The sequence below is a fragment of the Drosophila montana genome, unplaced genomic scaffold (assembly GCF_035044405.1).
Source record: "Drosophila montana isolate Dmon_TW-CO22-7 unplaced genomic scaffold, ASM3504440v1 contig_3200_1, whole genome shotgun sequence".
Classification (NCBI taxonomy): Eukaryota; Metazoa; Arthropoda; class Insecta; order Diptera; family Drosophilidae; genus Drosophila; species Drosophila montana.
The window spans coordinates 5,462,260-5,484,254 of record NW_026998080.1 but is presented as its reverse complement, the minus strand read 5'-3'; the positions used below and the strand labels follow the sequence as shown (position 1 = coordinate 5,484,254).

The following is a 21,995-nucleotide window of genomic DNA, read 5'->3' as shown; positions in this document are numbered from 1 at the left end:
ACACTTCCGAAATGCCAAATAATTTACATATAAATATAGGGCTTATCAGTGCAAGATAGGACTGTCTGACTGTCTGACTGTCTTGTCCATTTATTTATTTATAACACCCTTGCAGAGGGTATTCGAATTTTCTCATAAAATGAGTAACTTGGCTTTTATAAGTTTTACCGTGCAATCATCTTATCAACATCGGACTGCTTTCTGATATAATATATATATCTGTGGGATAGGATATACTATAACATATGGCGTCGTTCGCATAAAAGCATGCCTAAGCCACATGTCCGCAAGAGTATTTAGTCCCCCGCGTGTCGAAGATAACCGATCTTTGTTTTTAGTTTGTTTATTTTTTTCCATCTCTGTGAACTACACAGATCTGCTCTGCTCGACCTGAAGTGTTTGTCTAGTATAAGTTATCAGCTACTAACATTTAGAAATGCCGCTGATACGAGCAGCTAAGATTATAAGAACTGAGATTCAGTCGAGCGAGAGCAGCGAACACTGCCGGCAACAATATCTGGTCCATATTATAATTTGTTACATAACTTACTCAGCGACATGGAGCTGGTTTGTGTGGAGGACTTTGAGAAAAGGGCTAGCAGTCAACTGGAGAAGAATGCCTTGGATTATTACAAAAGCGGTGCAGGAGAACAGTTTACGCTTGGACTAAATCGCGAGGCTTTTAAAAGGTTGCGTCTGCGTCCACGTTTTCTTCGCGATGTTTCACAGCTAGATCTGGGCTGTAAGATCCTTGGACACCAGCTTAAATGGCCGCTGGGCATTGCCCCAACCGCAATGCAGAAGATGGCCCATCCAGATGGTGAAATCGGTAATGCGCGGGCCGCGGGCAAAGCTGGTTCCATATTCATTTTGAGCACACTTTCCACCACATCACTGGAGGACTTGTCGGCTGGGGCGCCGGATACCTGCAAATGGTTTCAGCTCTATATCTACAAAGAACGGTGGGATTCAACTGCTCACCTTTGTGAGGGATTAAATAATGGACACTTTTATTTGCAGCTCACTTACCGAGAAGCTAGTTCGGCGCGCCGAAAAGGCAAACTTCAAGGCCCTGGTTCTGACTGTTGATGCTCCTGTTTTTGGGCACCGGCGTTCCGATGTGCGCAACAAATTCAGTCTGCCGCCGCACTTGAGCCTGGCCAACTTTCAGGGCGAGCAGGCGAACGGTGTGGTCACAATGGGTGGCTCTGGCATTAACGAGTACGTGGCCAGCCAATTCGATGCCAGCATCACCTGGAATGACATCAATTGGCTGAAGCAGCTGACCCACCTGCCCATCATTGCCAAGGGCGTGCTAACCGCAGAAGATGCTGTTTTGGCGCGTGAATTTGGCTGCGCTGGAGTAATTGTCTCCAATCATGGCGCCCGCCAAATCGACACGGTGCCAGCCTCAATTGAGGCCCTGCCCGAGGTGGTGAAAGCTGTCGGCAACGATCTGCTTGTCATGTTAGACGGCGGCATTATGCAAGGAAATGACATTTTCAAGGCATTGGCATTGGGCGCCAAAACCGTTTTTATTGGCCGTCCGGCAGTCTATGGCCTGGCCTATAATGGACAACGCGGCGTCGAGCAATTGCTGAGTGTATTACGAAAAGATTTTGAAATCACTATGAAATTGACCGGCTGTCAATCATTGGCTGACATTCAGTCGGTTATGGTGGTGCACGAGTCCTTCTATTCAAAACTATAATATAATACCTATCAACAAAATACATTTGAAATAAACTTATCATCTACGATTCTATATTGTTACACTTTAAATTAATGATAATAAGCTGTCGTTGTGCTGCGCAATAAGAATCCCAAGTTCTGCTGATTGGCGCGAAGCGATAGCACAATGTTCAAAATAATCGATATCACTAGTATCGTTAACAATTGCAAATATCACAAAGCAGTATTTAAATACTGACTTATCGATACACTATCGGTAAGCCGCAAGACAGCTGTGAAACGCATCGTAAATATTTGCTGTTGGTCGCAAGGATAAACTTGATTTCAAAATATTGCCATAAACAAAACATGCAGCGCGAAGAAAAACATTTTGAAATGACGCTAGATGCGGTCGTGCAGCGTCTAAACGATCTGAAGCTGGCGGTACTCTCTATGATACAGAAACTGGAAATGGAATACATGGAGATCAATTGGCCAACGTTCCTGGATAACTTTGCTATAATTTCAAGCCATCTAACGGGCCTGACTAAGATTTTGGCCAAGGAGCAGTGTCCACCGTTACGAAATCGCACCGTGCTACCACTGCTCGTTTCCATGGATCGCGACGAAACGCTGGTTAACATCACGGAAGGTCGTGTGCCGGTCTTTTCGCATGACATAGTGCCCGACTATCTGCGCACACGACCCGATCCCATTACGGAGCAGAAGATGCAGCAGAACGAACAGAAGGCGGCAAACCTAACCAACGATGCAGCCATGAAGCAGGTTACACAGTACAACAAAGTCGTCTCCCACGTATTGGACATGGTGAGCAAAGCGCGTGAAGAGTGGGAAATCGAATCGAGTTCACGTACAGGCATACAACAGACAAGCAGCATGGCGGACACACAGCTGCTGGTGGCGACAGTTGGTATGGGCAAAGGACTGCAATACAAAGCAAACTATGGACCAGGACCGGGACCTGGCATGATGGTGCCACCATCCATTCGCGGACCCACGCCGCCCATGGGCGGGCCATCAATGAGTCCGGGCAATGTTCAACAGCAGCTGGGCAAGGCTCCGTCGGCGGTGAAGACCAACATCAAGTCGGCGAACCAAGTGCATCCGTTCTCTCGGTAGCAAAAATCATAATTTATTGTTGCGCTTTGCTTGAATACAACAGAGTAAAACATAGTAATATATATGTATATCTTAGGTTAGACGCGGAATGTCGGCTCATAAATATGTGTATATGTTTGTAATAACTGTCGGCCACATAATTTAAACAAATAAACGTAAACAAAACAAATGAGTCGTAAATTTAGTAATTCCATCAAGGATGATCGTTTAGTTTATGGAGCAGCTAGCGCATGTTTCTCGCTTATTAGAGTCTCGTGCACTTTAATATCCTGCGGCGTTGAGGTATCAATCAACTCCAAGCTGAGCGCGCGTCGATTATCTTTTAGCTTGTCAACGCGCCTCACAATCCCAATGAATTTCTGGCCCAACGTCAGCTTTCGGAACCGCACACAATTCTCCTGTGTCCAATCGATGCCCTCCAATTGAATACCTGAACAAATTATTAATTGTTAGAGTTCGTATTCAAAATATTGTGTTTGTGTTACCCACCATGGAGCTGTGCCGGCAGAGCCATCATAGGTAGCTCGCGGAACTCGGGCGTTAGCTGCAATAGTTGATTACAGCGCACAACGCCATCGTCGCCTGCGTCCACATACCGCACATGTATCATTTCATCGAAAATATTACGAATATTTACGCTGCGAAGAGTATAAGAGAAGAGGAAAAACTGTATTCTTGCTATGGCTATTCTGTAATCTTCGAGCAGCCTCACCGATGATAGACGCCATCGCCGTCTGCCGCGGCGTAGGCCTGACCAATGGTCAGCTGCGCCAATTCTACACTCTGTGCAGAGGGGCCTTTGCAATGTGTCTGCAGTTCCTTCATCATGCGCTGCAGCTGATTGTAGCACTTGTATGGCTGCACCTGTGAATGAAGACAGCGATTAGCTATGGACGCGGGAGAATTCAAATTCTTCACCTACCGCAAAACGACCAGGATTTACAGAGAGCGCTACGCGCACCTCAAAATAGGCACCTAGAGCTGGTATGGCCTCGTATTCTTTGAGCATGGGCAGAAGAGCGGCCTTCGCCTTGGCGGGCGTGGTTGGAGGCGAGGCGATGCCAACTGCTGTCGGCTGATCGCTGCAGCTGCTCTGGCTGGACACTGTGGAGCTGAAGCTGCTGCGACGGATCAGCTGACCGCTTGGACTAAAGTGCAAGCCGCCGTCATCGAACGGTTCCGGCCGCGTCGTACTATAGACATGGGGCAAAGTGGCAAAGGGAGTAGCAGTAGGAAGTGGGAATGGGGTGGAGTAGGAATGGATTTAATGGGGTAACACACATAGTATCATATGAAAAACTCAATTTGGACTTTTGGCAGTACAATTGTTAATACACATATTCAATGCATGTATTTCTGTCTCCCTTTTTATATACTATATATAATTATGTACAATGATGGATAATGAGATTCTTAGAACTAAGCACTTGGTGAGCGATCGAACGAAGGTTAGCTTACGGGATGCTGTGAGTTGAAGGAGTCGTTAATGTTGAGATAATTTTGTAGCGATAGTTTCATGTCAGGTCCAGTTTATTGAAAGCACTAATTAGAAACTATCATTAAACCACAGAAGAGCAAAACAGCAAAAGTTTGTACATTTTGTGCGTGTTTGTGTGTGTGTGTGTACGAGTGTGTACGAGTGTGTGCCGTGTGTGCAGGTGTCGTGTCGTATGAGTGATTCGTATGGGTGAAGCGAACAAATCTCAACTTACCTCTGCACCTCATGCTCGACGCGAATCGCACTGTTCAAGCACACGTACAAGCTGTCCGTGCCGCGCGCGTGAATGGTGACCATTGGCAGTTTATCATTGGCGCCCTCCATTACCTTCAGCTGCAGATGAACCAGAAAAATTGGGTTATAATTTTTTATTAACAAGTCAGCGGGGCTTTTTCCCTTACCAAAACTGGCGTTTGGGGCGACAGCAGTCTGCGGAGCAGTCCCACCATCTGGTTATCAATGGGTGGCACATCGTGCAGGCGCACCCGCAGCGCTTGAGCCGGATAGGAAGCAAGCGCCAGATTGTTGGCCTCTAGGCGATAGATATTTGAGATGTGCGTCTTGCGCAATCTGCCGTCGTCCACATAATACACATCGAAGACCTCCTCTTCGGGACTCTTGGGCTTGGCGGTGAGCATGCCACGATACCATTGCTTAGCCCCGTCCGTAGGCTCGTCGCATACGCAGACGAGCTGGTCGTGCAGCAGATCCGAGAAGCGTACGCGGTGCTGCTCGTTGCTGTCGCTCATAACTTTGGCAATGCTGCGCTGAACAAACTTGAGATCTTCATTGGGCAGCTGCACCATCAGATCGCCAACATCGTTAACGTGCGAGACGAGAACTTGGTTGGGTTTCTGGTCAAGCTTCAGCATCGGTGCAGGCGTGTTGCGTATTATCTGATTGGCCACCAAATCGTTGAGGTGTATATCCTCGGCCGTGGAGGTGTCATAGAAGGTGCCAACAATGCACGCACATCGCGTGCCCGCATGGGCATAACCATTTTCCTCAGCCGACACCTCCTGCGGCACTAGCACGCCCTGAGCGAGTCCACCCGCTTGGTGAAACTGCGCCTCGCTGGTGATGATGCGGGTCACAACGCTGTGCCCGGCCAGCTCCTTGGCAAGCACAGGCTGTGCATGCGGATGCTCCTCGAACTTGTCGAGTGCATACATGCTGAGGCACACGGCTTGAGCGGGCAGCGTCAGGAATTGTGAGGGACACTTGTATAGCGCATCATATTTGAAGAGCACCTCGTCGCCAAAGTCCACAAAATGACAGCTGCACTGGCGCTGCTCCGCATCTAATGACATGACGCGCACACGATTCCAATTCTCGCTGACCTCGACTGTATAGATTTGGTGCTCGACGGGCTGCTGCTGCACTGGCTGGCGGTTCTGTACTCGGGACATGTGCGCATTCAGCTGCTCGGTGAGCTTCTCGAACTGTGCGCTCTGCTCGATCAGACGCGCCCACACATGGGTGGTGTTGTCGCAGTGTGTGATATACATGCTCCAGTCCTGCTGGCCATCCGTCCAAGGCAGCTGCAGCTCCGGCATCGCTGTTGGACCCACGTTCAGCTGCAGGATCGGACTGCCTGCGGCTGTGTTGGCAAACACAATGTGTGTATTAACGCTGCTCTCGATGCGCATTTTGGACGAAACGTTGATCAGGGTCCACCAGTTATTGGGCACCTGCCGCTTCACCGTCGCCTCATACCACTCGGGCAGCTTGTGGCTAACAATACCATGCGGATGCTTGATCAGCTCCTGGTAGAGACCCTCTAGAAATTCGTTATCGCTTAGAATTGACAACTGCTTGCGTGATTCCAGCACCTGCAGACGCTCAATGGCCACCTCAGAGGCGCGCTGCCTGGCCGTCCCCTCGTCGAAATGCTCCTCCGGGTAGGTGGTGTAGATGCTCTCGCCAATCCGCACCTTGCAGTGGAGCCTATTCGTTTTGTTTGCATTGTAAAACTCGTACTCAGGCGGCGCATAGCCCAGTGCGACACAGTATTGCTTCAGTGAAGAGATCGCATCGTAGGCCGGATCGAATTTAAAGTTAACATCCAGACGCAAAGGCTGAATCTGTATTGGATGAGAGACGGTAAACAAACAGTTGTCAGAGATGGATTAGATCGATCTCATAAGTCACTCACCGGCAGCAGCGGCTGCTGCACATTGAAGTCCACCTGATGCTGACCTGTAGATGGGGCTGGGCTCTTGTTGCTGGCTGCATTCTCTGGCGAGTCGGGGGGTGTTATCAGCTGTCCGGCGGTTGGAGACGCTGCTCCTGCAGCAGCTGCTGCTGCTGCTGCCGTCTGCTGCTGTTTCAGTCTATAGTTGACAGAGAGTCCAGTGCCAGTGCAACGCGATCCTGGATACTGTACGCGTGCCAGCGGCAGCCGTTTGTTGACAGCGCCAGCTGGCGTTGTCTCTGTTGCTGCTGGTTGTCTCATTGTAGCCGGTCGCTGAGACGCACTATTGCCCAAAATGGGACGCAAGTGCGGTTTGCGGGCGGCTGCACCGGCATTGCCCCCGCCACCGCCACCAGTTGCGTTACCATTCATATCAGCTGGCGGAGGTGCGCTTGGTGGTGGCAGTGCGCTACGAAGCGGACGAATCCTTTGCGGTGTTGAAGAGCTTGACGGTCTTAAGGAGCTTGGCGGTGGAGATCTTGGCGGAGTCGGGTTGTGAGCCTTGCTTGCTGCTTCTTCTTCTTCTTGTTCTTTGTGCAGTTCAGCGAGTTTTTTCCGTGCAAGCGTTGTTGCTTCGGCTTGTTGGCGTTTTTGCTTTACTTGTTCGGCTTTCGCTGCAGCAGCTTCCTGTTCGCGCTGCTGCCGATGTTGCAGCTCCTGCGTATTCAACTGACGCTGCAGCTCCAAGCGATCCTCTAGCAATTTTTCAATAGTAAGCGCTTGTGCTTGAAGGCCGCGTTCGTGCTGTTCCTGCAGCTGTTTGATCTGTTTTTCGATTTTCTCCTGCTGCTCCTGCAGCAGCACTTTTTGCTGCCGTTGCTCCTCCCGCAACTCCGCCTGACGCCGCTGTATTTCGCGCTCGTGGCTTAGCTGCTCGTCCTGTTGCAGACGCAGACGTTCTAGCTCCTGCCCAAGCTCCGCTCGGAGGCGCAGCAGTTCCTGTTGCTGCGTCTCTTGCTGTGCCTTTTGAGCCTGTTGCTGAGCTCGCTGCTGGGCCCTCTGCTGGGCCTGCTGATGAGCCTGTTGTTGAGCCTGTTGCTGAGCCTGCTGTTGAGCTCTTTGCTGGGCCTGTTGTTGGGCCTGTTGCTGAGCCCTCTGTTGGGCGTGCTGTTGAGCCTGTTGTTGAGCCCTCTGCTGGGCCTGTTGTTGGGCCTGTAACTGAGCTCTTTGCTGTGCCTGTTGCTGGGCCAATTGTTGCTGCACCCTTTGCTTCTGTTGCAGCTGTGAGTTATTGCTGTTGTAGTAGCAGTTGCTTGCAACAGTTCTGGCGTGATTGGGTGCTGTTTGTATGGTTACACGCAATGTGGATGCTGGCGGTCGTGTGTTATTGGACTTGTTCTTGCTTGCCTTTTGGCAGCGCACCATAGAAGCAATGTGCGCTGATTTGGGGTTAGGCTTGGCGCTGACAAAGATCTGTAAGCATAAACAAGGCGTTACTTAAGTTCCACTTTAATGTAAATGAAATTTCATTTTTTTTAATTGCCCAACATTTACAACTTGATGACGTTAGCACAAGTTGAGACCCCAATGCTCTCGCAATTTAATTTCCAGCCCCACTTTAAAGTGATTCACATTGTTTTTACTGTGATGCAGACTTTTGAGCATGCCTGGAAAATATATTGTTAAGAGAAGCTCTGGACGTGATAAGGGACATACTACAAATGAAATGTGAAAGCTGAAAGCTGTCGTTAAATAAACAATTAGTCACTCGATTCGCATTATTTTCATACTGCCGAACATAAATGGAAGCAGGTGCAATTATGAGTGTTCGAAAGCTGGCATTATTATAATATTTTAATTTATTTACATAACAGGCAGCAAATGGAAACTTGCAGCCAAATACTATTTATATTATTATATTTATAATATTTATTTAAATTGTTTACTATATTATGTGAGAGAACTATTTTAGCCAGCTATGCAATTTCAATACACATTTTAGATATTTGCTGCAACTGAGGCTCTTCACATTCATTTGAATCTTATGTGCGAGATGCATTATTGATTTGCCCATGCATTGGATTTTTTCATAGCAGCCCCTGTGCACAGACGCCCATCCACCCACTGGCCAGCAGTCGGTTGAGTGCAAATCAGGCCAGCTGGGCGTGGGAGAGCTGCACGGAAGAAGAAGAATGTGAACTGGAGCAGAGACGACGGGCGGGATTCTGATAAGCGCAGTAACAAACAAAATCAATTTACATCAGTGAATGAACGAGTCAAGATTGACATTTAAACAATGCACAAATGCCTGCATTTAAAAATAAACTATAACAAGAGCGAGCGACAACAACAACAACAGAAATATTAAAGTGCAATGTGACGCGCCTTCCCGCTTCCACCAACAACAACATTTGATTACTTTCACCAAGCAAAGCGAAACACACACGCACAAACGGGGAGAGTGCGAGAGAAAGAGAGCAGAAGACGGACAGCCAAAAAGTTTAAATTGGCTGTCATTTTTTTTTTGCTTTGCACATAAAGTATGTATCGTCGCTGGTGTTTTTTTGTTGCTTGTTTTGTGTGTGCTGCATTTATAAAAAGCGCTTATTCAGCACAGCAGCAGCCCACACACACATCTAGCATAAAAAGCTTATAGAAAGACCGAAATAATAAACAAGTAGCATTGTTTACACTTTTAATGAGCGACGCTACGTTGACACGTTGCCTCTTTGTGGCAAGCCAGGCCCCGTACAGCACACAGCACACAACACACACACACAGAGACAGCACACACGCTCGCAGACAGCACCGCTCGCGTTGACGCAACGAAACTTACTGAGGCCAAAGTGAGCGCTATTACGGACAGGCGCTGCCAAAAGCTCAACCGAAGCACCCAAAAGCTGTTCATTTCAGAGAGAGAGAGAGAGAGAGAGCGCGCAAGAGAGAGTGAAAGAGCACAAGAATGCAAGTGTTGCGCCCGTTGTGGGGGAGGTCGGCAACTAAGTCACTCACTTCATCTCCGATTTTCTGAAAACTGAATGCATTTGTGTCCTCCAATAAATCCAGGGTACTGCGATAGCCTAGGCTGCGAAAAGGTATGGGCGCATGTTCTTCTTTCATGTAGTCACGCTCAATGGTACGCAAGCTGACCGGCGGCTTGAGTGAGTTTATTAACGAGCGCACCACAATGGTGACATCCTTGAGTATTTCTTCCTCTTGCTCCAAAGACATAGCCACTGCAAAGAGAGTAAAGCAAAAATACCGTCAACACAAGCACAAACACATACACATACATATACATATGTACATGCCAATCAGGCGATCAAATACGATAAAGCACTGTGAAATGCCAACCCCACCCACAACAACTATGCGAGCAAAAGTTAAAATTTGCAATAAAGAATTTGGGCACAATGAACGCGGCGCAGATAATGGAGGCAACAGTTGAGAGCGAGCGCCAAAAAGAAAATCAAAAGCAAAAGCAAAAACAAATCAATGCGACGCGACGGCGCAACGTCGAGATCATTTTAGCCTATCCAAAGTAGGCGACTGGAAATGGAGAATGTATTGCTTCGATCTTCATTAATTAATTTAGCTTGCAATTTTCATGCTAGTTTTTTCTTTTCTGTTATTTATCGTTTCTTTCACTTGAAATAACAAAAACATTAAAAACAAATATTTTTTTTGTCGGCCGTGGTTTGATTCTTTAGAAAAGCCTTTCAGGCAATTTGTGGCTGTCAATGTCTGAAATTGGAGAACCATAAGGAGCAATAACTCGAGCTTTGTTTATTTCACAGAGTGTAAATATGTATGTATATGTACATGCATATGTCTGCAAACGTAAACATATTATGTTTCAACTTCGTTTATTTGCCCGCCATCGTATTTTCTAACACATACTGCTGTTATTGGGACATATGTACTTCTTTTTACTGTCCACATGTATAAACATACAAAACTAAAAATTTAGATACTTACCAACTTACTTTAATATTAATTATAGAATTGAACGGTGCGATTTAACAATTTTAAATAGTATGCACTTTTTGCATAAAACGAAGCTTGCACAATATTTCTTACGAATACGCAAGAACACGAATAACCTGGACTATAATAAAATTGTCTTTAAAAGCGTGCGGTACATTCTGGTAGCTGTCAGAGAACCGTGCTTATCGATAGTATCGATCAAATTTCAGTTACAATCGATAATACAGCGAATCGTTTCTCGTGAGTGACTATTTAAAAATCTATTAACATTTTAGTTCATTGAATTCTTATTCATAACCGTATGTTTACTTTGCTCAACTAGGTCAATCGAAACAAGAGTCTATTGCAGAAATCGATGGGACATTCTTTACTGGTCTTACAAATGTTTCATAATTCCTTATTGAAAAATAGTATTGAATTGTTATTGTTCCATGTTCTCAATGGGAATGACTGCCTTAATTATCGACGCATCCAAAGTATCGCACTTTTGTGTCGGAAACATCGAATTGCTATACGATACAATTCAGGGTGACCCTTTAAGAAGTAAGAATAATCGATAAATTCAGCGCAAATTTAAATGAAACTTGAATTTTGAAATATGTATAAGAAAATATATTAATTATAAAATACATCAGCTTAATGCAAGATTGGGACTATTAAAAACCTTTCGATGTCTGGGTCGGTTATAATATCTCTGATGTCGCTGTATTTGAGGCTTTAGGCAATTTTCCAAGACTGTCTGATGTCTTGGGCTGGTTAACATATGTTTGTGCCTCATTCTCTTGCTTCTCTCCGCTTTTTTCCAATTAATTATTGGGTAGCTCGCTAAGCCATTACGAAGCAACATCTGATTTCGGCTGCTACCCGGATTTAAGTTATCGGCGGAACTCTTTACAGCAGCTGCTGGCTGCTTTGGTCGATGAATCTTCTGGCCTCCATTTCCATCGTCACGTGGATAACACATTTGCATGGATGAGGGAGTTGTTATAATAAGTTCCAGTCGTGCTGCTGCCGGTGGAGCTGCCTCGTAACGCGCTCGCTTCCGTTTATCTTGTGGCCTATGCCGGATGTGCTCTTGCCGTTCCGATCGCATACTTTCGCGCTGCATTTGAAGCTCCTCACGGACCTTCTGTTCCAGCTTGCGCTCTTCTCTTAACGCTGCAGCCATATTTGCCTCTGTGTTCTCCTCTCCAGGTGGTCGGAACCCAAAATAGAAGCCGGAACTGTGTTTGAATGGCGATCCCGTTGTTGGCATGGCTGTGGGCCTATCGAGTCGCTCCTGCTTCTTTCCTGCACCCATTGATTCACGGTCAGACTTGACGGGCGGCGGCGGCGGATCCGTGCTTGGATTTGTTGTGCCGTAGGCCGTCTCCATCGTAGCCGTTGGCGTTGTCTTCGTCGTGCTCTCAGTCGTGGGCCTGGCCGTTGTTTTTGGCTGTGCCTTATCCCCGGCCGGATTGTTTCTGCTGAGTATCTCCATTTCCAAAAGATTAAGATGCTTGATGATAAGAAGCGCACGTATTTTCATGCTCTTTGTGATTTGCAGTAGACGATCGGCTTCTGCACACTTTAGCTGCGATTTCTGGTGACCTTTACCCATACTCTTAATGGCTGAGGCAGGGCAAGTCGTGCTCGATTCTGTATAGGGCCGCTCCGTGGTGGTCGTAAATGTTGGCTTTTGGCATTTGCTTTTCACCTTCGGCTTCTTGCACAACATAAGAGACTTGGAGAGCACGCTCTTCTTGGCCTCGTCTTTCTTGGCAGCACCTTTGAGAGGTCGCTGCTCCGGCAAAGCTTTCTCCGTTCTATCCTGGTGGAGGTTCATCTTCATCATGCGCTCGAACTCTCGATCAGCGGCCTCATTCTGAATGCGTTCAATGCGGCGCTGCTGTTGCTCCAACTGACGAGCATTCTCCCGAATCACAGCCAAGCGCAACTCCTCCTTCTGCTCCCGCCCGCTGCCATTGTTATGGTTCAGCCAATAGATGAGTTTCTCTTTCTGTTTGGCGTACTGCAATCGCCTTGCAGCATCATTTACTCGATTCTTCTTCAGTTCAAATTTGTCCAGCTTCTCAAAAAGTTTGGTGGGATCATTGGCTTCCATGTCGTGCACGAAGTGCGAACTGTTTGACTGCGTTCTTAGAAGAGCGTGTTCTTTCTTGGCGCTGTCGTACCGACGAGGCCCATGGGATTTGCCATAGTAGTGAGCACTATTTGCACTGCAGGGCAGTGGGTGAGCCAGGATTACCACAATTACCATTAGTATAATTCCCACTATGTTGTGTATCAGCTTTGACATTGTTTTCAAAAGCACAACATATTGTTGAGTCGCATGTCCAAAAGTGACTCCTACTATAAGCTCAGCTGAGAGGATGCTTATGGGATCGCTGTGCAAATTGAGAGGGTATCACATTGAAGGATTCATATAAATTTCCAAGATTATTGAAAGAAGTTAAAAAGCACACGTGTACAAATATCTATATAAACGGGGTAGCTTCATTTTGATATATTTTTTTAAAAATAAGATAATTACAGTCTTCAGAAAATCCAGCCAAATAGGTTACATTTTGGTTGTCATGCATTTATTATTTATTAAATAATATAAATACAATAAATGAATAGTAGGTAGTGGATATTACCCGACCCTGAGCCAACTTTACATATCCCTTTTCCACCTACTATCCACCCGTGGGAAAATGAACATATTTTTGAAACCCCATTTGTAGCTAGTTGAGTTGAAATCCCGCCATCGGCGAATAACGTTTTAAATAAGTCAATCGAAAGTCAATCGATATTTTTGCCAGTGCTGTGTAGAGTTCGATCGATTGTTAAGCTCAAAAGGATCACGCAACAGTTTTCCAACAACGGTGCACAGTTTTAATTTCACATGGAATTCTTATCCGCTTTTGCGGTTCGGGCTGTGCGTGAGCATCAATCAGTCTGTCCGTCAGTCAGTTCTATATATATTGATTGATGAGCATTTCGTAAATGCAATTTGGCAATGACTGTGTGTCACGCATATGGGGCCATGTGTTGGTGACGCAAACATTGGGCACTGCATTGCTGCTAGTGCAAAGCCAATACAGAGTCCACTGGAAAGGCACTGGAAGTGGCCTGAAACTGTTAGAGACTCAGTTGGTGACTCAGTTGCTGTGGCTGCCTGTTTCAAGCAGTCGAATTTTCCACATCAAACACAGCAGTTGGGCACCAAGAACGTGTCTTGCAGACAGGATAAATAAATAATTTGTTAAAAATCAACTTTGAGTGCCTGTATAAGACGCAGGATCAAAAGAACAGTCAAAGACGCGACCGAATCAAACTACGCACTCGTTGTATAACCAGTGTAGCTTGTTTCCGAGTGTTGCAAAGATTTCGTAACTTTTTAAATGCCACACAAACGCAAACGGCACAAAAACTAAAGGCTTAAATACTTCATAACATAAAAGTATAATAATAATAACTATAGAGTGTTCCTACTGTGCCTTATAGAGGATACCTTGTGCCATGACTGTCCCCAATATGCACACCAAAATAATTATATTGATTTTATTTTTCTACAACGGTTCCTACAATTGGAGTAAAAAGTTCTAAGCTCAGCGTCAAACGCTTCTCCCCCACCCCCCCACAGGCGGCGTCCGTCTGCGTGCCGTATGTGGCTCTGTGTGCGTGTGTGTAACAGCGGGTAAGTTTCTCATTAAAATCACCTATTATTATCATCTGCATTCCCCCCACATCCAAGTTCCTCCCAGCAGGTGCCCATTGTTTCCGATGTTCTTATCGATTTTGTAATTTCGCCATGAAAAGCACATTGGCAACAACAACCCCAAGCGTAACCCTCGAAATGCCAGCAGGACAGACAACAACAACAACAACAGACAACAACAACAAGTAGACAACAAAGAAAACCCCCCAAATACAAATGCGCAAAAACATCTGTGGGGCCTGGGCTTGGCTACAGTAGTGGCAAACTATTGTGTATACAGCTAGATAAAAGGCATTGGAACAGAGCTTAAAGTGTCTTTATCCTCTCGTCTTATGTTCATACCTATAAGATAATATTTAATGCGTAACTTTGGCTAGAGCAATGCATATCTGGCGTCTATTAAGACGCCTCTTTGGGAAACTAAAAAGACAATAGCAGCTAATATTCTATTCTCTCTTTTTAAATATTTATTTTATTTAATATTATGAATGAATGAACAAGATATCTTTAAAAACAAAAAGCTGAAAAGTAGAAAACCAACTATGTATGTACATATATCAATTGTTGCACCTTTTAGAAGTAAACAATGCCAAGTTATGGCAGCCTCTATATAATGTTCAACAGCAAAGGCAGTGCTTCTTTTTAGGATGCCACTGTGTCGAATCATTGCACTCCCAGTCGTCGTTCCATTTTCCTTGCCTTTGTTACAGACCAAAAGCAAAAATGTTCCATTATACTCGACTGGAAATTCCACAGAGTTCACGAGCCTGCGCACTGAATCCTTCAGCACGCAATGTTTTGATAGTAAAAACGAAAACCAGACGGACGGACGGACGAATAGAGCACCAACACTTGCAGCACGCGGTCAATATTGTTTACAAATACGTGGAGCAGCACGTGGCATACAACGACGGTCATTGGAAAAATGTGTGCTATGAACATGTGCACACACACACATACATACATATATAATACGATGGGTGGAGGAGGAGGGTTGGGTTGGTTCTCTTTACGCAAGCTTACGCACCGGCCGGCTTCAATCTTTAATTTCGTAGGACTTACACGCCTTGATGACGTCAGTCGTTGAGTGTCGACATTGAACTAGTTCCATGAACAACAGAAGTTGACGTGGACATTACATTCTGGCAGCCACTGTCGAAGGTTACACTTGCTGTCGCCACACAAAGCTCAGATATCGTCGTGACGTCAATGAAGGATGTTTATGACTCGCACAGCTAATCCAATTTCAATTTGCGACTCCTCAAGCCACAACCTTAAGTCGAAGGCTTCCGGGTCACGCGGCATATGCTTTATGTGAGGTTGTTCGATATTATCTAAATTATTTGGCCAGACTCATAAATTGTCGCTCTTAGCTTGGAACGAAGCATTTATTAGTTATTTAATGAAATCAATTCGTTAGTTTATGCATTTTTAGCTGGCTTATGCTAAATGTGCCCTCAAATGTTGATTTCACTCTCTTGGCAAATTGTTCTTGTACAAATGTATTTTAAAATAACATACTATATGTTCGCCTGACCTTGGGAATGCATATTTGCAATTGTTGCAAACATTCATTTATGTTTATGCCGACTGCTTAGTTTTTAATTGCTCACCAAATGTCTTGCTGGGTTTTTACAACTTTTCGAGCACAGAATGATTTTCGCTACGACGCAAAAGCAACCCAACTATATGGCGGCCATATAATAAATATTGCAGATGAACGAACGTCTAAGAGCATCAAGAATTGTGGCATGATAAAGGGCTAGATGTAGGAAATTAAATATAAATCAGTGCATTAGGCATTGTTTTCAACTTTTCGCTTGGATTGCCATTGATTAGATAATCGCCATAAAAGAACGCGTAATAATTTTCCACTCAAGTTTCAGCAGAGTAAATGAGTGTAATAAACAATATCCGATAAAGCATGCAAATTCATAAATCAAATATGTATGTAGACTTAGCTAACTGCGGTAATACGCATTTTGCTGTACACAACAGTATATTTGCGTTTAGATAAGAGCTTCAACAACATCAAAAAAGTAAATAAACAAATAAGTAAACAATTTCGGCAATCAGATTATACGAAAGATTTCACCATTAAAAGCAAGCTCTCACTCTGCGTCTATTTGTGAACTCATTCTCCAATGGACTTTTACATATACATATGTACATACATATGTATGTAGAATATAAATGCCCAGTCAATTGCGGCTTTTTCCTTGACTCGTTTATTTAATTTAACTGTGTGTTACGAACCGTACTTTTTCACAATTAATATATTTAAGCTAATCTGTGTCACTTCCTCTCTTTTCAGTAACCGTGTTTTCTACAAAGCGTGAATCCGATCGAGTCCTATCCCACTTATCAAGCCTCATTTGATGCCCACAACAAAAACCTCTTCACACATTGTTTATGTTAACAACAACAAAACTGATAACATTATTGACACGATTGTGCGTAGCAAAACAAACGTCGCGCTAAACACTCGTGTCGTTTCCCCTCGTTCCGCTACTGGTTTGTGGAATATTTTTTCAAGCTTTTTTGCGTCATAAATTGAAATATTTGCTCGTGTACCGTGCACCGTGTACCGTGTGTTGCGAATAAAGCGAAAACAAAAAGAAACCAAGCAAAGGCAAAGGCAGCGAAACTGTGCCAACGCCGCCGTCGCGCTCTGCCCTTGCCGATATCAAAGACAATAACAATTGCGATCCGGCACCCTCATCAGCCAGCCAACGGCAAAACAGCCATCGGCCATCGGACAGTGTATATAAGACCGTTCGTATCAGCGAACAGTGTGCATTCAGCATTCGACTTCGAAACAATCGTTGACAGAGAAGAGCTCAATTTTCAGTCGTATCTCGCCGCTCGCAGCAAACGGATCAGGCAACGGAGTAAATAATACGCAGCGCCCTCTGTGCGAAAATAGCCAAAGTGCAGTGCATATTTAACGGATATATGTAGAGCCGTATTTTATTGAGACCATCAAAGCTGACAAAGTGTTAAACAAAATCCACTTCGATGTCGATTAATTCGCCAATACTCTTAAAAAACTCTGACCTGCATTGAACAGGCAAAAGCGAAAAGCAACTATACGTTAAAAAAGAAACCTCTGTTAATTGCTAAAGCAAATAGCAAATTAAAAACATTATAAAAAAAATTCGAACACAAGCAAAAATAATTCTGTAAAAAACGGCAGGCAACAATAAGTTGTTTGATTTTTAGTTCGCGTTACGTTATTTTTTAATTTCTTTGTGTTTTTTGATAAAAAAAAAACAAACAAACAACAAAGTCTATACAGTTTGGGAGCAACTGGTAGGCCCCAAACAGCAAATCGAAAGAAAAAAAAAGAACCTTCAATTTTGTTATTCGAGACAAGGCAACAACTCGCGTGTGTAGTGTAGAACATTCACAAGAAAACAACAACAACAACACTACACTACAACAAGAACCGCAACTTTGTTTATTGGGCTTAGGCCATTGTATGGGTAAGTTTAACTGCTTTAACTATATATATATAACTATAACTATATGTATGTATGTCCATTCCCGGTATACATGTGCTACAAATATGTCTACTAGAACATTCAACAGCTCAACTGTAATAACTAGTCGCCGACTGATTAAGAATAGTTTATTGAAAGCTAAACAAAATGACTTTCAAACTGTTAACAGTTTGGGCATCGTTGGGGGGCACCTTTTGCCCAACAACAGCTAGAGCTGACCAATTTTAGACTCTTTTTTTCTTATTTTTAGACTTTTATTTTAAACAACAATTTAGAGAATAGTTTACTGAAAGCTAAACAAAATGACTTTAAGACTGTTAACAGTTTGGGCATCATTGATGGGCACCTTTTTATGCTAACAGACGTGTGTCTTCTTATTTATAGACTTTTATTTAGAACTACAAAACCCACCGAGACCCAAATAGCCCCACCGAGAAAATGATGATTCATTTGTAATTGCGAATAATATGCATTCAAAAAAAAGGCGTTAATTGATTAAATTCCCGATAGCAAATTTGACTCATATATTTTACAAACAAAGAAAATACCTATGACGCAATACTCCTTTACAAATCAAAATAATAAAATAAAAAAACAGCCTTCGACTGAATTAGACGAGTGCAGGATGACGTTGAACCCTGCCTGCAAATCAACTCGCGCTTGCCTGCCTGCCTGACTCAATGGGGGGCGGCCTCACATGGCCCGGACACGTGCCTGGCTCCCCCTGTGTGCCTGGCACCCCGCCGTGCCCTGCTCCCCGCGCGTGTTCTGCTTTCTCGCAAACTCACATGTCACCAGCTGCTGCTCGGCCGCTTAGTTTCCAAGTGTTGTGTGTTTTATGAACTCGTCACCTAATCAGCTGGGCCTCGCTTTATCAGCACTTGAGGGCAATTGCATATACTAACTACGTGTTGCGTACATACACAGTAATAGTATGTACTTAAACACATGTACTTATTATTATTAGGGTGGCCCGTCATGTTTCCTGTCGCGCTTGATAAGCGATTCAACTTGTTTAGTTGGCAATTTTTTATCAGCCCGAGATCATTATGATTGACGTCCGTACAGTTGTGCCAGGGAGAAAACGGGCGAGAAAACGAATCGAAGATATAATTAGCGAAGTTCAAGGGTCATGACTTTGATGTGCTACCTGTGCTAACTGTGCGCAGGCAGCAAAGATTGTCGGACATTGATTTGGCCCAAGGAAAACCAGAAGAAGAAAAGGGCATATGACTTGGCAGGGTTTTTTAATTGGGGACTGCACTCATAAGGTTTCTTTTTTCACTAATTATTATATTATTCACAAAGTAATAATTAGAGCTGAGTTATATTATTTCACTTAAGCTCTAGTAATTACGACAGATTATCTAGAAAGGATATTCAAAGAATGAATTATGGTGGAATGGTTTAAAACAAAAAATAACTTTATTTACGACTCATTGTTCTCATTGGTCATTAGTCATTAGTCATTAGTCAGCTGGTAATAAAATGCAGTTCTCCGCGTTTCTTCACAGATTATATCCAAGGGTTAAGGTTAATATATTTGGAAAAAAGGGAAAAGTTTTTAATGTTTTTCTAGCTTCACAATAAATTCGAGGAAAGAAAAAGAAAAGACATTCACAAAATATTAGATTAAACAATAGAAAATTAATTAGAAAGAATCTCTAAGGATTATCAAGGTTGACTCTTTAATTGGTTAAGATTAGGATAACAGAAAAATAATACAAAAGAAGTTTTTAAAAATTATATAAAAAAATTCAATTGCTTACCAATTCGAATTTCGAAATGTCTTTTTCATTAAACAGATCAGTCTAAACTATCAACGAAATTTGGAGACGAGCCGGACCTCCTGTTCAACCGAGCGCAGGGCCGGAATAGTCTGCAGAGTCTTGGAGCCAGTTCTGCCGCAGCCGCAGCCGCCCAAGCATCTTTAAGTCCAAGCGTCAACGCAGCGCGACAATTCGCCAACATTCAACTAGAAGCAACATTCAATGACTGTGAAAGTGGCTACGTGCCCACCGTGGGCCGCTGGGGAGCCGAATGGCCAAGCTGACTCGCCGCAGGAGTTGGCCGTGGCCAGGATGGAGCGGCGCCGCCGCCGAGCTATGCCAGCGATGAGGTTGGCATTTGCGGCGATGCTGCTGGAGGAGCCGCCGGCGGCTTTAGCTCCACGCAGGAGCAGCAGCTGGCGGATGCGATGCGCGGAATGGGATTGACTACGAAAGTTGACTACGATCATGAGCAAGCTGATAAGTCAAGCAGTTGCGCTTCCCGAGCCACGCCTAGCCGGACGCCCTCGACATCAAGTGAGGACGACGATGATGATATTGATGAGCCGCAGTGGACGCCTAACACCGACCTGACATCGGTGGCAGCCCCATCGGAGCGCTACTCCGACATCATCCAGCTGCTGGCCAGGCAGAAGTCACCAACGGCAGCGCAACGGCAGCAGCAGCGACACCCAGGCGCCAACTGGGCAATGGCAGATGGCTACGATCTGAGCGCCTACAATCAGATCAACGGTGTCTGGCCGCTGGGCCACCCGTTGCCGCTGCCCGACTGGGGCAGCGCCGAGTTGCCCGCGAAGGGCACCTTGGTATTCGAGAACGTGTGGCAGTACGAGGAGCTTAATGGCATTGTGGAGACGGCACTGCAGCGCATGCTGGAGGAGACCCACTACAATACGGTTAATCTCTTTGTCGACTTCTATCGCAGCTTTAAGCGCACCCGCCGCTCCGATCTGCGTAGCTTCTTTCAGTTCTACGATGTGCCCATCAATCGTCGCCATCACATGTGCGTCTCCTTGGCCTTTGAGATCATGGCGCGACTGGTGCAAATGTTTCCGGAACTGGGCCAGTATCTGTATGTGGTGTCGTGCGAGGAGCAGGTGTCCGACTGCAATGATTATGTGCAAATGGACGAGGAGTACGGCATGAATTCGGCAGATGCCGGTGTGGAGAAGGAGCACGTTATGGTCGCCATGCGTTTCGCCATTGGCGAGCGTCGTGGTGTCATGATCCTGGATCCGGGCTATCATGTCGGACGCGCCGTAACGGTCATGTGCGACCAGAGCTATCCACACACAGGTGAGACAAACACGCTCGAATGCGGGTAAACACAGTTTGCTAAACTTCTCTCTCTCTCTGCGAACAGGCTGGTTCAACCAATCGAAGGAGCCGCATCTGCAGCGGGATTACTGCTATAGCTTTAGCCAGTATAGTGACAAGTTTGTGGAATGGAAGGAGCGTGAAATTCGCGGTGACGAGGCCAGCTTCAAGACGTCACTGATTTACATTGCCCAGGAATACATGACCGCCGTGGATGTGACTGTTCGCCGTAATCTGGTGTACAATTTCCGGTCGCTGCTCTCACGCGATGCCAAGGGTCGCGTCTATGCCGGACTCTACTTCCCGCTGGTGTCCAATGTGCAGGAAGCACATCTAACACTCTTCTACGATGGGCCCAGTGAGCAGCGCGTCAAAACCAAGCTGATGTTTAGCGCCTTTAAAGTGGGCAAGGGCAAGGTAAGCTCCAATCAATTTGTCCCGCAATTCGAGCATCAATTGATAATCCCATTTCATAAATTGCAGCAACTGCCCGATTATGTGTCGCAGCATCTGATGAAGTTGTCGCCGCAGCTGAATATGTCCCAGCACGAGCTGACGGAGCTGTGCAAATCCCTGTGCGAGGTAGTTTCCGATCAGAACTTTATTAGTCAGGTGCTGGCCATTAACGATGATATTGGTGTTATGTCCACGGAGAATTGACAGTTAAAGCAGCCTAAGAATGCCGCTGCGTTGACCATGAAGGCGATCGAGGAGCACAACGACGAAGCAGCTGCAACTTAGACGAGGAGTTTCAAACTTTAAAAATCCAATTTTTCCTTTTCAAAACAAATTTATTTTCTAGTAATTAGGCGCACCTACAAAAATATATTTCAATTTAGTAAGATATGTATACCTAATGCATAAAAATATATACAATTATATAGACACACAAAACACTCACATAATAACACTTTTGAATCCCTTGTATTGTTTATCAAATCGAAACTTTATTAAAAAAAAAAAAAACAAAATAAATATATAAACAATGTAAGTACGAGTAAAACCTATATTTAGATATTGTGTTGTGCTTAGCTTTTTTTTCAATTTTCGATTTGTTCTACTTGTAATAATCAATTTAAGCTATACAAAACATTAGTTGATATAATACTTTCGTTTCAAGCACTGTACAATTTTTGTTTAATAAATAAATGCAAATCAGCTAGCTAAAATAATTGGAGTTTTCTTCAACGTCAACGAAAAAATACAATATTCTTAAATACAAAATAAATGGGAAAAAACAAGTAAGTATTTT

The 21,995-nt window shown here is 44.7% G+C and overlaps 5 protein-coding genes and 1 long non-coding RNA gene across 9 annotated transcripts; 3 read left to right on the top strand and 3 right to left on the bottom strand.

Moving 5' to 3' along the window:
* Positions 1 to 327: 327 nt before the first annotated feature.
* Positions 328 to 1,170, bottom strand: LOC135431509 (uncharacterized). Its single transcript, XR_010436794.1, has 2 exons — positions 1,030 to 1,170; positions 328 to 981 (listed from the first exon to the last, which is right to left on the bottom strand). It is a non-coding gene; the product is annotated as an uncharacterized LOC135431509 (long non-coding RNA).
* On the top strand, positions 559 to 1,765 carry LOC135431507 (uncharacterized). Its single transcript, XM_064686682.1, has 2 exons — positions 559 to 962; positions 1,021 to 1,765. Exons 1-2 carry the CDS (start codon positions 559 to 561, stop codon positions 1,709 to 1,711), a joined length of 1,095 nt encoding a protein of 364 aa, XP_064542752.1. The 3' UTR covers positions 1,712 to 1,765.
* A 184-nt stretch (positions 1,766 to 1,949) lies between these two features.
* Positions 1,950 to 2,980, top strand: MED8 (mediator complex subunit 8). The gene has a single exon (XM_064686683.1). It carries the CDS (start codon positions 2,041 to 2,043, stop codon positions 2,809 to 2,811), a length of 771 nt encoding a protein of 256 aa, XP_064542753.1. The 5' UTR covers positions 1,950 to 2,040; the 3' UTR covers positions 2,812 to 2,980.
* Positions 2,800 to 10,577, bottom strand: tapas. Of its 4 annotated transcripts, XM_064686671.1 has the most exons (9): positions 10,422 to 10,577; positions 9,456 to 9,679; positions 6,465 to 7,916; positions 4,711 to 6,393; positions 4,524 to 4,642; positions 3,734 to 4,004; positions 3,524 to 3,675; positions 3,301 to 3,449; positions 2,800 to 3,241 (listed from the first exon to the last, which is right to left on the bottom strand). In XM_064686671.1, the coding sequence occupies exons 2-9, from the start codon at positions 9,672 to 9,674 to the stop codon at positions 3,024 to 3,026; spliced, it is 4,263 nt and encodes a 1,420-aa protein (XP_064542741.1). In that variant the 5' UTR covers positions 9,675 to 9,679; positions 10,422 to 10,577; the 3' UTR covers positions 2,800 to 3,023. The 4 variants fall into 4 exon arrangements, with proteins under 4 accessions (XP_064542741.1, XP_064542742.1, XP_064542743.1 ...); XM_064686672.1 differs by lacking the exons at positions 9,456 to 9,679; positions 10,422 to 10,577 and adding an exon at positions 9,135 to 9,278; XM_064686673.1 differs by lacking the exons at positions 2,800 to 3,241; positions 3,301 to 3,449; positions 3,524 to 3,675; positions 3,734 to 4,004; positions 10,422 to 10,577 and adding an exon at positions 4,116 to 4,353.
* A 442-nt stretch (positions 10,578 to 11,019) lies between these two features.
* LOC135431505 (uncharacterized) lies at positions 11,020 to 12,903 on the bottom strand. The gene has a single exon (XM_064686680.1). The coding sequence runs from the start codon at positions 12,727 to 12,729 to the stop codon at positions 11,062 to 11,064; it is 1,668 nt and encodes a 555-aa protein (XP_064542750.1). The 5' UTR covers positions 12,730 to 12,903; the 3' UTR covers positions 11,020 to 11,061.
* A 3,975-nt stretch (positions 12,904 to 16,878) lies between these two features.
* Positions 16,879 to 21,915, top strand: LOC135431504 (uncharacterized). Its single transcript, XM_064686679.1, is given in 4 exon segments — positions 16,879 to 17,618; positions 19,442 to 20,722; positions 20,790 to 21,160; positions 21,227 to 21,915. Coding segments are annotated over 4 exon segments (1,833 nt in total). The 5' UTR covers positions 16,879 to 17,614; the 3' UTR covers positions 21,404 to 21,915.
* The last annotated feature ends 80 nt before the right edge of the window (positions 21,916 to 21,995 follow it).

What these genes read in the sequence shown, in the direction of transcription:
- LOC135431507 (XM_064686682.1), top strand. Translation starts at nt 559, where the DNA reads ATGGAGCTGGTTTGTGTGGAGGACTTTGAGAAAAGGGCTAGCAGTCAA. An exon ending in CTCTATATCTACAAAGAACG is followed by an intron (nt 963 to 1,020) that starts GTGGGATTCAAC and finishes TTTTATTTGCAG; the next exon opens with CTCACTTACCGAGAAGCTAG.
- tapas (XM_064686671.1), bottom strand. Translation starts at nt 9,674, where the DNA reads ATGTCTTTGGAGCAAGAGGAAGAAATACTCAAGGATGTCACCATTGTG. An exon ending in CGCCCCAAACGCCAGTTTTG is followed by an intron (nt 4,643 to 4,710) that starts GTAAGGGAAAAA and finishes GTTCATCTGCAG; the next exon opens with CTGAAGGTAATGGAGGGCGC. An exon ending in TCTGCCGGCACAGCTCCATG is followed by an intron (nt 3,242 to 3,300) that starts GTGGGTAACACA and finishes TAATTTGTTCAG; the next exon opens with GTATTCAATTGGAGGGCATC.
- LOC135431505 (XM_064686680.1), bottom strand. Translation starts at nt 12,729, where the DNA reads ATGTCAAAGCTGATACACAACATAGTGGGAATTATACTAATGGTAATT.
- MED8 (XM_064686683.1), top strand. Translation starts at nt 2,041, where the DNA reads ATGCAGCGCGAAGAAAAACATTTTGAAATGACGCTAGATGCGGTCGTG.